General features: G+C 52.8%; 1 protein-coding gene across 1 annotated transcript in view; it reads left to right on the top strand.

Moving 5' to 3' along the window:
* Positions 1-12,729, top strand: part of LYRM4 (LYR motif containing 4) — an 87,604-nt gene that overhangs the window by 21,042 nt on the left and 53,833 nt on the right. The window contains exon 2 of the mRNA XM_052647993.1: positions 1,714-1,834. Coding sequence (XP_052503953.1) covers positions 1,714-1,834 — 121 coding nt within the window. The remainder of the gene's footprint in view (positions 1-1,713; positions 1,835-12,729) is intronic.

The raw sequence follows: 12,729 nt of genomic DNA, 5'->3' as shown, positions 1-12,729 counted from the left end.
GACTGTGGTCCTTCTCTCCTTCTACTTGGTTTACATGTACTCAGGATATTAATCTTTTGTCTTATTTGTTACTAACTTGGTTAGGTCTTTAAGGACATGGAAGAGTTAGCCAAGAAATCAGGCTGGAGAAGGACACTCCCTGTGTGGAGAAACAGCAGGCCGGCCGTCAGGAAACTCCGGGTCTTCCCGTGAGGCGGGAGTCTGTGGCTCCTCCTGGACGCGGTGCTTGGCGGGGTGGGATCAAGGAACAGCGGCGCCCCGTCCGCGCTCATGCACTTGCCCCTTATGGTAACAGTAAACCAGCGGGGGAAGCCTGTCGGGTTTACTGGCAGCTTCCCCCCAAGACTGAGAGCCTTTGGTCTCCAGGGTGGCTCTTCTGATGGAGACTTTACCTCCTCACTCCATACCCTCCTCACTGGTCAGTGTCCTCCTCCTTGAAATAATGAAGCTCAGCTGTTCCACTTAGGCTTACTGCTTATGTCAGTAGCTCTTTGCCTCATAATGCTCTCAGCCACTTTCCTAAGACTTGCTTGGCACCTGAACTATTTGTAGCAAGACTTGAAGTACCGTTGGGACGAGATGATCTTTCTGCTGTTCGTGAGGCCAGTCAGTTTTTGTTCTTTTAATGCCTTGGCGAATGGATAGCAACTTGGCTTATAGCAGGTACAGTTGAAAATCACAGATTCTGTTCAGCTGTTTGCAGAACCTAGTTCTACCACTTACTGGGCATTTGATCTTGGCCATTTTTATTATTATTACCTCTGAGTTGTAGTTTGTGCGTATTAAATCGGGTAATGCATATCCCATTCTGAGCACAGTCTCCTGTGCCTGGTCCCTGGGCCGTGCATCCTAGATCCATAGATGTCATTTCTTGTCCCTTTGGACCCTCAATGCAGTTCAGCAAATGACTGGAAAACAGCTGTTTTCTTTGCAGATTTCTGAACATAAAAATCTGAGGTTGTACTTAGCTATGTCGCATTCATTATTACCAGCTTAAAGTTATCTTTTTATCTTTTCTGGAAGTATTTTTCCTCTGACCTTGGAGTTCAGGGTTTTATAAGTAAATATCTTGGCATAGTTGTCTGGTTATTAAACCTCCATGAACCCTGTTAATTTATTGTTATCACTTCTGAGACATTTTCTTCCATCGCAACTTAAATTACCTACTCAGTCCAGTTTGTCCATGCTTGCTCTTCATGGACTCTAAAGCCTCTTGGTGTCCTCTCCACTCCCAGCTGTGGCGGGGCCCCAGTATGGACCACGTGTGTCGCAGTCCACAGGAGGAGGCAACAGCCGGAGGGCAGGGTGAGGTTGGAGAGCTGACCCCAGGGCGGCACCCATCGCCGTCTCGGTGCCCGCTCGTACAGTGCCTGGCCCCACCGCAGTCCTCGCTTGTCTCTGCACGTTGAGGACCAGTCGTCCGTGTCAATGGAGGGAAGCCAGAGGCCAACAGCTCTGAGGAGCCCGTAACCTGAGGAGCATTTTCTGGAGTTCCGTGTGACTTGTCCAGAGTCGATTCACCTCCCTAAATCTGTTTGCTCAGTCATCCCAGCATAGGAATGGATGGGCCTGTGCCCAAAGCAGCAAGCAAAGATGATTCTCCCCAGGGGCCCCGCAGACAGCTGATTCCTAGGGAAACTCTTGTGAATTCATTTAAAAGCATTGTTTCAGACACACTGACACATTTTCCTCTTTTTCCCTGAATTCATTTAGAACTTATGCCATCCGGAGGATAAGAGACGCCTTCAGAGAAAACAAGAATGTGAAGGATCCTGCAGAAATTCAAGCCCTGGTGAATAAAGCCAGAAGAGACCTGGGCATAATCCGTCGGCAGGTGAGGTGGCCAAGAGCTTGGAGCTCTCACACATCCCCCGTGATCGGGAGTCGCAGCTCTGGGGCTTGTGAGTCCCACCCGGGATTGAGAGACTCTCTTCTTGCTCGTGTGGCCAGAGACGAGCTGTTCTGTCACTGAATCAAGGGGTGCGTGAAGGAAGTGCCAGCTCTCCGAGTTCCCAGAGCACACGGCCTCTGGGGAGCTGGGTCCCCACACTTTACTAGACGATGGTGCTCTAAGTATGGGAGAATTCTTTAAAATTTCATCTCTTTGTTGGATGCATTACACGTTGATACCTGGACGTATGTCAAAGAGTATAAATATATTCTACTTTTCCTAGTGTTTTAAAGATCATAACTCAAGACCGTGCTGCCCTTTTCCTGAGGACAGTGTTACTGGCGATGAAGCTGTTTTGTTGCCACGTGGCAGCGTGTCTGCGGGTGTGAAGCATAGCTACGTAGGCCCCAACCCCCAAGGCCCCGGCGAGGGATTTGTTTCCTCTTGCGGGAGAGCCGGCGGTCGCCTTGGCCTCTCGCTCTGCTCTTCCTTGCAAGGAGGACGGGGCCGCAGCCGGGCCTCCGGGTGCAGCGACGTGTCCTTGTCTCGGCAGAATCGGTCAGGGCACCAGAGGCGGAGCGGCCTGCTGTCTGCTGGGTTTCTCACCCTCTGAAAAGCCGTCCTTTCCACTGTTTTTCTCTAGTTCAGCACTAGTCCCACCGTAAGGTCCGTTTCTGCTTCCGTTTGCTTTCCGCTCTTCCTCACAGTGAGTTTGTTTAGCTGTGGAAGGACACCCTTAACATTCTCCTGAGACCCGTGAGTGTGTTAGAAGGCGCTCCTTTCGCATCGTCAGGAGATCCTGGCGCGGCTGACGTTAAGTCGTGTCGTGACTTGTGACGTGTATCGGGATATATATTTACATCTCTGACCCTTCTTCATGCTCGACTCTAAACCGTTCATGACGGAAGCAGTATCAGGAGCTGGTTCTCATCTTACGGCAAAGTTAATAGTCTTGTTATCTTACCTGCGTCATAGAACAGTCCCTTCTATCCTAACCTTTCAGATTCGGACAGCTCTCTCTGAGTTCTGCACTTATCTAGGAGTAGAGTAACTCGGCCGTTTTAAAGAAATGATCTTTAAATATAAAGGCATGAAGAGATAATAGGATCGTCAGAGAAAGAAGCTGTCTGCAGATTTGCAAGGTTGCAGATAGTGGCAGAGAAGTGAGTTGCCCTTTTGAAAACTCTAGAAGGATGGCCTTCCTGAGGCATCAATGGGGGAGTTTTATGGGATCCTTTGGCACCAGAACTTGGAAAAACAAGCAGCCTGCATCCTTATTTTGCATAAATTCAGGAAGATGCAGTTTTTGGCATTTTCCCACACAGAGGTTGGCAAGCGCCTCCAAAACAGACTGCTTTTCTCTTTTACTGTAAAGTTGCTCAGAGTAGGAACTGCTGAGAAAAGGGACCTGTACACCACCATTTCTTCTCTTATATAATTGTCTGTGTCACTTCTCAGTTTGAAATGCTTTATTTAAAAAAAAATGGATAGACTGGCTCTCACCAGACATGCCCAGTGAATCTGCACAAACCAGTTTCAAACCTTGGGGCCACGGGCCGGGCCGTCCCCAGGACAGCTGCCAGGCGACCGTTCTCGATGGGGGGCGGGCGGGGGCGAGCAGCCGCTTCTGGGCGCAAGTCTTCTGTGTTAACCGACAGAGCAGCGGGGGTCTCCCTGTCGTGTCAAGACTGTGCCAAATCCCAGCGTCACGCTCACTGGAGTTACCTCCCTGAGCCGCCTGGTGCTGAGCCGGTCGGGCTGGCCTTGGCCTCGAGGCCGTCAAGAAAGCCGCATCTGTGGGTCTCCACTGGGCCTGCCACCCTCCCTGCCCCCGGCACGCTGTTCTCCACAGGCCGCCAGTGAGCCTCTGAAAGGGAAGTCAGAGCAGGTGACCTGCCTGCCCGAGACCCTCCAGGGGCCCCGCCGCAGCATCCAGGTGGCACCCTTGCCGCCCCGGCCGCCGCCCCCTCCCGCAGCCTGGCCCTCTTGAGGCCCCGGTCGCCCTCATGTGGAGCGGGCCCCCGAGCTGGGCTTCCCTTGCCACGCGGGCTTCACTCCGATGGCCTGAGCCGCAGGGGGTCAGTCAGTTGGTGATCGCGCGAGATGCCCTCGGACAGCCGCCGGCTCGCCGCGGTGCTCAGGAGCGCCAGCCCGGCTCTGCGTGGCGGCGGCTCCTCACTGTTCCGGGACTGAATGAACACACGCTGTTGGTTCCTGAGCCCGTGGCCCTCGGTCCAGGGCGTGTGCCGCCGGAAGCCTGCTGTCTCGCCGGCTGCCCCGAACCCGCGAGGGCCGTCACGTGGTCCGTGGGAGGAGGGAGGGGACCCAGTGACCTGTGGCGTCACCCCAGAGCCACAGCGACCCCCACGTCACGTCCACCTCCACGGGGCGCTCCACTGGGAGACCAGCCCATGCTCGTGCGTCCCAGCAGCGTCTCCCTGGAGAGAGCCCGTGGCCCCTTGCCAGCCACCAGGCGCGCGCCTCGGTGGGTGACCCTGAGACCGGGAGCGGCCTCCCGCCGCGGCCCGCCTCCTGCCACCGTTCTCGCAGAGGGTCCTGGCTCTGACACTGATGATGCCCCTGTCGCAGGGTGAGATTCTGCAGTGTTTACAGACGTCTCCGGGGAAAGATTTCTTCTGGTTGTCTAGGCACAGAGAATCTGAGGTGCGAGAAGGCTGGATGCCCTGTCTCGGGGCGCCTGGCCAGACACACACTCAGGCTTCCATTCCTGAGGGCAGACTCAGTAGGTCCAGGACAAGAGCTCCTGCATCAGGAGGAATGGAAGGATCAAGATTCAAGCCCTTTCCCAGTGTTGTTTCCCAGACATTTAAGGACCATGTCATCCTAGCCCATCCTGTCCTCAGAGGCCATCCTTCCTTCATGTGCCGAGATGTTTAGTCTTCACGTGGCCACCCCAGGGATTCCAGCAGCATCAGCAGCTCACACCAGCCTTCCCCATGGCTCCTAGGCATGACTCTCCTTCCCCACGGCCCCTAGGCGTGACTCTCACATGTGCAGAGTGAGTTCCCCTGCATGAGCACCTCGGGCTCCGTTCCCTCACTGTCCGCAGCTGTGGCCCACGGACTGCAAGCCGGCCGGATGCCGCTTCTTTGTTGTGGACACGCTGTTGTGGACCACCTCTCCCCTAACCCCAGGCCTCTCTCTCCACCACCTCTCCCCTAACCCCAGGCTCCCTTCTCTCTCCACCAACTCTCCCCCTAAACCCAGGCCCCCTCTCTCCACCACCTCTCCCCCTAACCCTGGGCCTGTCTCTCCACCACCTCTCCCCTAACCCCAGGCCCCTCTCTCTCCAGCTGCCTGTGTCCTCGCATCCTGTACAGCAGAGACATTCGCCCACTTTTGTTTAAACTCTGTTTCCAGATAAAATGGTTTCATAAACACAGCTTGAGCCTGGCAGCTCGTGTGAGTTCTTCCTCTGCTGAAAGCAGGTCCCGGACTAGCCCCTGCTAAACTTGGCTTCCCTGTCCGCTTCCCAGGTGAGGTCAGAAAAGCAGGAGAGGCCCTTCGCGTGGGTGCCAGTGGCACCGGGATGGTGCGTGGAAGCCAGCCGAGTGAGGGGCCCAGGCACGCGGCTCCCACCGTCTGGGCTGTGGAGAAGTCACAGGGGACGTTCTGCCCGAGACGTCTGCAGAGATCTGGGTGGCTCACGCCAGACAGAGAAGCAAGAGCGTCAACCAGACTCTGCTTTCACCTTTGTTCCTTTCTCCATTTTGCTGTTCGGAGTGTGTATTCCTTCTGATCCTTCTGTATAAGTTGTTCATTAGACTGTGGTCACCCTCGAGTTAGAGCTCCACACTCTAAGGATTGTAAGCCCTTAGGATATGCCACGCCTTTAGGATTGTAACCAGCCTTCTTTTGTATGGCTGTTTGCTGTACTCCGTAGCCTGCAGGGAGGGCAGTGCCCAGCCTGGGTAGCTCACAGAGATTGTGAGAAATGTGGCTCAGAGGTTAAAGTGTTTGCCTCCAATGCGGGAGACCTGGGTTCGATCCCTGGGTTGGGAAGATCCCCTGGAGAAGGAAATGGCAATCCACTCCAATATTCTTGCCTAGAGAATCCCATGGATGGAGAAGCCTAGTAGGTTACCGTCCACGGGGTCGCAAAGAGTTGGACATGACTGAGCGACTTCACCTTCACAGAGAAAGCATTTCCCCAGCATTCTGAAGCAGGGTTGCATCCCTGGCTTGATAGCCCTTACCTGTGGGAGAAGCGGCAGCAGGAGCCCCTCCCGCAGCGCTTGCTGAGCAGGCCCCGCGCCCGCATTCCTGCACTCAGCCGCAATGTCCTTGGAGTGCGTGAGTCACGATTATGGCCTCAGGAGAATCCAGCTGAATCTTTAGCGTGTAGCACCTTTTTGTTCAAACCTGGTGGAAACTAAAATGTCTGTGCCAAGCCTGGGGGTGCGCTCAGCTGTGTGCCGCTCTCAGCGTCCGCCAGTGTGCCCCCTGGGACAGCGCCCCTTCAGCTCTGCCGGGCTCTGAGCCGAGCAGGCTGACAGGTTCCCAGCCCCGCACTCGCGCGTGCAGGCTGGCGATGGAACACTGGACTTACTTCCGAAGGATGTTTGCTTACTGAGCCAGTGGCGCAGCATTCATGTGTCCAGCTCAGCAGGGTTTGTGTAACTTAAGTATTGAGATGAGGACGTATATTGTTAACTGTAGGCTGTAGTTACACCCTGAGAAGGTGAGCTGGATATCGTGTCTTCTAACTCTGGATAACAAGATGTTGGAGTTATACCGTTATTGTCAGCAGCTGTTTAGTGATGACAAGATTCCATACCATGTTAGCTGTTCACGTTCTTTAAGGAAACAATTCAGATAGTGGCTGTATCAGACCCAGAACCGTGAACCTGCTGCCATGCACACTTCCGGGCGGACGCTCTGCACAGCCATTGAAGACACTGGGAAGGGGGTTGATGACATGGGTGGCAGCCTGCTTGCTAACCCGAATGTCATCCTGCAGACGGCCTGAGAGGGCGGATGTTTTGCCCACAGGTCTTGTGGGAAGGGCAGTGCTGCGTGCTCCCGGGCCTCTGGTTCACTCTTAGCTGAAGCACTGTGCTGGTAGGCTCAGACGAATCTCTAAAGTTCATTTGGCAGTCATTTTGATGGAGGAGAGGAAAGTCATCTGTAGATGCTGCTACTGCTGCTGCTAAGTCGCTTCATTCGTGTCCGACTCTGTGCGACCCCATAGACGGAAGCCCCCCAGGCTCCCCCGTCCCTGGGATTCTCCAGGCAAGAACACTGGAGTGGGTTGCCATTGCCTTCTCCAATGCATGAAAGGAGAAGTGAAAGTGAAGTCGCTCAGTCGTGTCCGACTCTTAGTGACCCCATGGACTGCAGCCCACCAGGCTCCTCCGCCCCTGGGATTTTCCAGGCAAGAATACTGGAGTGGGCTGCCATTGCCTTCTCCAATCTGTAGATGAGGGGCATTTAAAATACACGGAAAGAGTTACACATCATTCACAGTATCCAAAAGGTAGAAGTGACCCAAATTCCCACTAACGGATGGATAAACAACAAAACGTAGCGTTTACGTGCAGGGGAATATTATTCAGTCTTAAAAAGAAGGAGACTGACACAGGCTGCGGCGTGTATGGACCTGCAAGCCTGCGCTCAGTGCGCTAAGCGAGACGCAGAAGGACCGGCACTGCTGATTCCCCCCGAGTGAGAGTCCTCACGGGGCCAGGCACAGAGGTGGGGAGGAGGGTGGTGGCAGCAGCCAGGGCCTGGGGCGTGGAAAGGGGAGTTAAGTGTCTAAATGGGTGTCATCTCAGGTTTTCAGGGTAGAAAAGGTCTAGAGATGTGTTTTACAACAATGTGAATGTACTTAACACTATTGAATTACTGATATACGCTTAAAATTAGTCAAGATGGTAACTTCTTAATTTTTATCACAATAAGAAATTCTCTCTTCTCCTAAAGAAGAATTTTATAACCAATCATCAGTTTTTCTTAATTGAGAAAAATAAAATGAAGTGTTTTAGACACTGACTGATATTTGAGGGTCCTTTGGAGCTTGAACTTCAAGCCTCCAGTCTCTTGTCTATAAAATCAAAGGCTCATACTATAGCTCCAAGGCTCCTTCCAGTTCTGAAATGCTGTGGTTCAACATTTCACATCAGTATCTGTCCCCTTCTTGAGTATTTGCAGAAGTATCTGTCCCCTTCTTGAGTATTTGCTCAGCTTTCCTTGACCATTTTTAACCAAGATCTTAACTCTCCAGAGTTTAGGTTCCAGGTGAGCAAAGTTGAAACCCAGCCAAGCATTTGTGCCATCATAAATTCCAAAAACTTATCCTGGTCTGAACTTTCTGCTACAGAGAAAGTAAAAAAAAAAAAAAAATTGGATTGTTTTATGAGTGTTGCTTGCGCCTCTGCTGCTAACCTTCCTTTCCGGTTAAGACGTGTCACTGGCGCTGAGCATCCTTTTGAGGAGAATGTTTTCCTGCAACAAAGATGGCAGCAGCACGTGAAAAGCAGTAGCGCAGTCACGCGCAGGCTGGAGAAGGATGGGAGCGCTCCCCCAGGGGCGCTTGATCGACTGCTCCCTGCTCCCTGGCCAGCGTCTCAGGGACTTTGATCCCACTCTGCCAGACAAATCACATACACACGTACTTAGTTCCAGGCCCATCGTCTCTTTCCCTATTTATCAAGCGCCCATTCTATGCCATAGAATTATGAGTTGACTTTGTAAGTTTTTTAGAGGCAGAGTTGGGATGGAATTAAAAGGTCCGTCAGAGCCTCACAGAAGCTCTTTCTGACTTTGACCCTTCTTGGGGGGAAGCCAAGCCTCTCTGTTCTAGATACAATCTGTTCACTCATTTCGTGGAACAGAACGTGGAGTTTAGAACAGAGGCGTAGCCCAGGGGTACTTTACCCTGTGCTTCTGTAGATAAACTAAGATTAGATCAAAAGCTCAATCTACATATTAAAAATAATAATAACAATGGAACAGTCAGAGGCAACGGAGATTTATATGCTCTGTCTTGGACTTGAATAAAGTCCTCCGGAAGTCTACAGGAACTTATAAACAATGACCAGAATTGCCCCCTAAGTGGACCCTGTGTCTTTGGATAGGTGAGATGTTTCTATAGGGATAAAAGGTTCCCCAGCGTTCTGAGAAGTTTTCAGAAAGCAGAGCAGTGAGAGGCTTGTTTGGTTTTATAGTTTTTTCAGCCTGTTCACTGTTTAGTTCCTCTGTAGCTTAAAAGGAGAAGGCAATAGCAACCCCCTCCAGTACTCTTGCCTGGAAAATCCCATGGATGGAGGAGTCTGGCAGGCTGCAGTCCATGGGGTCGCTGGGAGTTGGACACGACTGAGTGACTTCACTTTCACTTTTCACTTTCACGCATTGGAGAAGGAAATGGCAACCCACTCCAGTGTTCTTGCCTGGAGAATCCCAGGGACGGGGGAGCCTGGTGGGCTGCCATCTATGGGGTTGGACACGACTGAGGTGACTTAGCAGCAGCAGCTTAAAAAAAAAAAGGACTTCTTCGTGCAAGAATTTAAACCAGTGTCTTCTCTGCTTTTTCTAGAAATGCCTCCAGTCTGGGCCCATCGTGTTTCCCCACAGTTGCCATTCTTCTAGAACAAATGCCTCTCAGTTGGAGATCACTCATTAAACTTGCTTCCCTCCTCCAGGGTTGACACGCACAGAACAAGACTCCGCGTGCTTTTAGAGGAAGCCTGTCTCACCCTGACTTCTTTATGTACAGTAATGACTTTTCTGCACCCACGCGTGTGTGACCTCACAAGAGCTCACACAACAGTGCTGTTTGGAGAAAACTTCGGCATGAGTCTCCTTTTGGAATTTTTATCTTGGTGTCTGTCTTTCTCCCGTCTGGTCTAGCCGATGAGTCTCCTAGTCTAGTCGGCCAAACCTGCTCACTCTTAAATTCCACGAGAAGCTGTTTCGTTGTGAAGCACCTTAAGTGGAAGCAGATACTAACAGCTCTGGAACAGAAAGGACGCTGACCTCACAGGCAGGAGGCGGACAGGCTCATCTCCGCTCTGACAGTCACCGACTGTGGGGCCTGGGCGGGCGGAGAGGGCTGCCTTGGGTCCTGCGTCTGTCGGGGGTCGGCTTTATCGGTGAAGGTGGCGGTGGTGGGTGCTCGTCACCAGCATGGGTTCCTCACGCCTCTCTGGACACTGGTGCCATGTCTCACCCAAGCACTGAGAATGCCCACCAGCAGCCTTGTGAGGTATCCTGTGTTCGATGCGGAAGTTCAGATGGGGCGTGTGTGGGTAGTTCTCCCAGGGACACAGAGTTAGGAGGAGGACGGCCCGTAGCTGTTGGGCAGTTCTCAGAAGAGGGGTCGTGCAGGCCGGCCTTATCTCCTCCGAGGGGGGAGGAGGCGGCCGGGTGTGTGTTCCTCCTCCCTTGGCTCTCAGCACTCTCCCTGGAAGGCAGCAGCTCCCCTGTAGGCTCGCGAACAGCTTATCCCTCAGGCTGGTCTCCTTGCTCTCTTCTCAGAAAACTCTCCCCCGTCTGCCTTCGAAGGGAAAGAGCAGCACGGAGCCCCCATCGGGCAGGATTGAAGTCGGCCGCCTGTGTGAGAGCCCCTCTCTCGGGTCTGGGCCCACAGCCCCATCGCCGCCTTGTCTGAGAGCCCCTCTCTCGGGTCTGGGCCCACAGCCCCATCGGGCTTCCCGAGCGGCTGCCCTGCCGGCCCCCTGCAGAGCCCGCATGTCACCCTCCTGCCCGCGGTCCTTGCCGCCTTCATCGTCCGTCCGCGCCGTGCTCGCACCGAGGCTCCCCCCCAAGCCCACAGGGCACAGTGCCCCCTTGCTGAGCAAGGGACAAAGGGGCCGCTTACGTCACTCTGTTTCTGTCCCAGGTCCTCTGGGCGGTGGCAGAGGACCCAAAGGCCCGGCCCAGCGTGTGAGAACCGGGCCTCGTTTCTCAGCGCTGGGTATTTATCTGCCTTTGGTGGGTTTTACCTGCGTGTAAGTGAAGGGCGGTTTCACCAGTGATCACACGCAGTCACGTGTCTGTTGCTTCACTCAGAGACGTAACTAGGAGTCGCAGGGAAGAGGAGAGGCTTCGAGAGAGCTGCACCTGATTTCAGACCCTGACCCTCGTCAACCCGCACTCTCCTGGGTCAGGGTGTTGAATCACTCTTAGGATTTGACCGTCACTCAGAGTCTCCTCTGAAGCCCAGGGAACACTGCTCGTAAGTGAAAGCGAGGCTTGTCCCTGCTGCGTGTCTGAGATGCAGAACTGAGGGGCGTGTCACACATGCTCTCTCCTCCCCAAGCCTGGTAGTTAAGCTGTTGTTTCATAGATTGGTCAGTTATAAATAAAAGTCTCTGAAATGGGGCCCTATAATAATCTTAGCTTTATTCAATAATGCTGATGTGCAGTTTAAATCAGTCTTTTACGCAGATTCCTTTTCTTCAAGCACCCACTTCACAGAGCCTAACAAGTGCTTCTCTCTCCCTTGCCCCCATCTTGCCTCCTTAATGTTGTAAAAACCACCAGCCCGAAGTCACATAGAATCCCCTTCAGTTCAGTTCAGTCACTCAGTCGTGTCCGACTGTGACCCCATGGACTGCAGCACGCCAGGCCTCCCTGTCCATCACCAACTCCTGGAGTTTATTCAAAATCACATCCATCGAGTCGGTGATGCCATCCAACCATCTCATCCTCTTTTGTCCCCTTCTCCCACCTTCAGCCTTTCCCAGCTCAAGGTCATTTCCAGTGAGTCAGTTCTTCACATCAGATGGCCAAAGTATTGGAGTTTCAGCTTCAACATCAGTCCTTCCAATGAATATTCAGGACTGATTTCCTTTAGGATGGACCAGTTGGATCTCCTTGCAGTCCAAGGGACTCTCAAGAGTCTTCTCCAACACTACAGTTCGAAAACATCAGTTCTTTGGTGCTCAGCTTTCTTTATAATCCAACTCTCACATCCATACATGACTACTGGAAAAACCATAGCTTTGACTAGACAGGCCTTTGCTGACAAAGTAATGTCTCTGCTTTTTAATATACTGTCTAGGTTGGTCATAACTTTTCTTCCAAGGAGCAAGCATCTTTTAATTTCATGGCTGCAGTCACCGTCTGCAGTGATTTCGGAGCCCCAGAAAACAAAGTCTGTCACTGGTTCCACTGTTTCCCCATCTATTTGCCATGAAGTGATGGGACCAGATGCCATGATCTTCGTTTTCTGAATGTTGAGTTTCAAGCCAACTTTTTCACTCTCCTCATTCACTTTCGTCAAGAGGCTCTTGTTAGGTAAAAAGATGACCAGGACACCAAAAAAGTGTCTAACAGGCTTTTTAATGGCGAAGCGCTACTGGGCGGGGTTCTCGGACCCCAGCGAGGCAGGTCGAGGAAGTCCGCTCCCAGACCGTGTTAGAAGCGGCTTATATACGTTCATTGCAAGGGATGGTCAGGTTAATGGACGGGGGTTCGGATAGGTCGCCAGGCCGAGGCGTTGCAGGCTGATAGGTCCTTCTGCGTGGCTGGGGTGGGGCGGCTTTAGCTGGCGAACTGTGCTGTCATTGGTCCCCAGGATCTGGGAGGCTCCTTCCGTTAGGGACTTACCCACCGGCAGGGGAGAGAAGGGGGGGACCCATCATGGCCCCGGGGTCCGGCCTTACAGCTCTGTAGTTCTTCGCTTTCTAAGAGTGGTGTCATCTGCATGTCTGAGGTTATTGATATTTCTCCCGACAATCTTGACTCTGGCTTGTGCTTCATCCAGCCCCGTGTTTCTTATGATGTACTCTGCATATAAGGTAAATAAGCAGGGTGACAATATACAGCCTTGACGTACTTCCTTCCCAATTTGGAACCAGTCTGTTGTTCCATGT

This window comes from Budorcas taxicolor, chromosome 11, assembly GCF_023091745.1.
Source record: "Budorcas taxicolor isolate Tak-1 chromosome 11, Takin1.1, whole genome shotgun sequence".
Taxonomy (NCBI): Eukaryota; Metazoa; Chordata; class Mammalia; order Artiodactyla; family Bovidae; genus Budorcas; species Budorcas taxicolor.
This window is presented reverse-complemented; position numbering and strand designations above follow the sequence as displayed.